Source organism: Austrofundulus limnaeus, unplaced genomic scaffold (genome assembly GCF_001266775.1).
Source record: "Austrofundulus limnaeus strain Quisiro unplaced genomic scaffold, Austrofundulus_limnaeus-1.0 Scaffold47, whole genome shotgun sequence".
NCBI classification, from domain to species: Eukaryota; Metazoa; Chordata; class Actinopteri; order Cyprinodontiformes; family Rivulidae; genus Austrofundulus; species Austrofundulus limnaeus.
The window spans coordinates 1,880,443-1,882,142 of record NW_013952449.1 but is presented as its reverse complement, the minus strand read 5'-3'; the positions used below and the strand labels follow the sequence as shown (position 1 = coordinate 1,882,142).

General features: G+C 34.9%; 1 protein-coding gene across 2 annotated transcripts in view; it reads right to left on the bottom strand.

Moving 5' to 3' along the window:
• The window catches only part of nfic (nuclear factor I/C), a 26,346-nt gene that overhangs the window by 21,630 nt on the left and 3,016 nt on the right, over window positions 1–1,700 (bottom strand). For both annotated transcript variants that reach the window (XM_014008052.1, XM_014008053.1), the window contains exons 2-3: window positions 356–526; window positions 34–210 (exon numbers count right to left, since the gene is read on the bottom strand). In XM_014008052.1, coding sequence (XP_013863506.1) covers window positions 34–210; window positions 356–526 — 348 coding nt within the window. The remainder of the gene's footprint in view (window positions 1–33; window positions 211–355; window positions 527–1,700) is intronic.

The window sequence follows — 1,700 nt, the reverse complement described above, 5'->3', positions numbered from 1 at the left end:
ACGATAAATAGTAATTAAAAAATATGTGTTTACCTTGTCAGCTTGTCGGAGGCAGTCTATGCGTCTCATTTTGCCTTTCTGGTCAGGGTTTGATAAGACACAACATGCAGCTTTCTTCCCAGTGATGGACAGGACAAAGTCCTCTCTGCACTCAGGTCGTATGTCTTTTCTCAGCTTGGCCAAAAGACGGCTAGCCCATTTCTGTTTTATCTAGAAATCGAGAGATCGTATAGAAAACAGTATTTAGAAAATGACCAAATTGCAAAACAATAAACAAATTTATTTACTCAGTTTAGCTGACAAAAGTTAGAAAGATTTAAAAAAGGAAGTACTGTGAACTCAGCCACAGTCCCACCTCCGCCTTCTCTCCCAGTAATTCATCCTTGACTGCTCTCTCCTCTTCTTTAGTCATCCTCTTCTCATGTTTTTTGAAGTACTTCCTTTTCCTGGCCTGGAGGTTGAACCATGTGTAGGCGAAGGCACGAACCTGGGGCAGCAGAGCCTCAATGAATGGATGGAACTCATCCTACGTGACAAACAAAAACACACAATCACATAAATGCACATTATATTATTGAGGCTGTGTTCTGGCAAGAATTTGGTGATATGAAACATTTTACAACACAGGGGTCACGATATGATATATCACAACACTAAGCAAGGCAATACAGTATATTGTCTTTTTTTTTTTTTTTTCAAAAAATGAATTCAGTATAAAGAGCACACATACATTAATTTCAGTTTCTTTTTATGCAATCAGAGGATATTTCACATTTCTTCTTACAACAACAGTCCAATAAAATTTAAATGGAATAGATACAGAATCAGGTAATGAAATATCACAATATTTCAGTGTATCAATATTTCTTGACGCCTCTAATGTTTATTACATTTACAAACTACTTAACACGTAGAACTCAATATATTAGATTCTCATGAAAAAGTTTATTTATTCCAGTATTCCCATTCAAAAAGTGAAACCCATATATATTATAATGTAGTAAGTTCACTATTTGAATGAATTTACGGAAATAACTTAACTTTTCAAATATAATCTAATTTACTGAGATGTACTTGTATTTCTCCAAACGTAATTCAAAAATCTATCCACAAAAAGTAAGATTTCAATTAGTTTTATACAAAACATCGCTACAAAACAGACAAAAAAGTCATTTTAAATTTGGAAAATACTTTATCCAAATACAGTATTTTAGAAGCCCTAATAAAAAAAATTAAGAGTTGCAGTTTTGTCTATAGTGTTAGTAAGACTGCAAACTAATTTTTAATAGAAAAATGTGAGGAGAGAAAAAAACAACAATGAATTAAACTCAAAATAGGGACCTCTGAAATTGTGTGATTTAGCTGAAAACAAACAGAAAGTTGAAGACAGCTTGTTAAAAGCAAAGCTTCTTAGCCAAGCAGCAAAGCTGAAATAATAATTTATTTTTTGTGTTGTTTCATAATGTTTGTTGGGTTTACTCTCAGTTTCTCCAGTGTTTTTTCTCTTTGCAGCTCTGCCCCGCCCACCTGTTCCTCATTTGTCTCCTCACCAGGGGTCGGATTTATAAAACTGGCGTACGCACAATTTGAGCCCAGAAACTTGCGTACGCCACTTTTTACGCCAAGGTTGTGATTTATAAAATCCAAACTTGACGTGAAAATGTGCGGTGCCTCACGCCAACTCTGACCCATGCGTACGC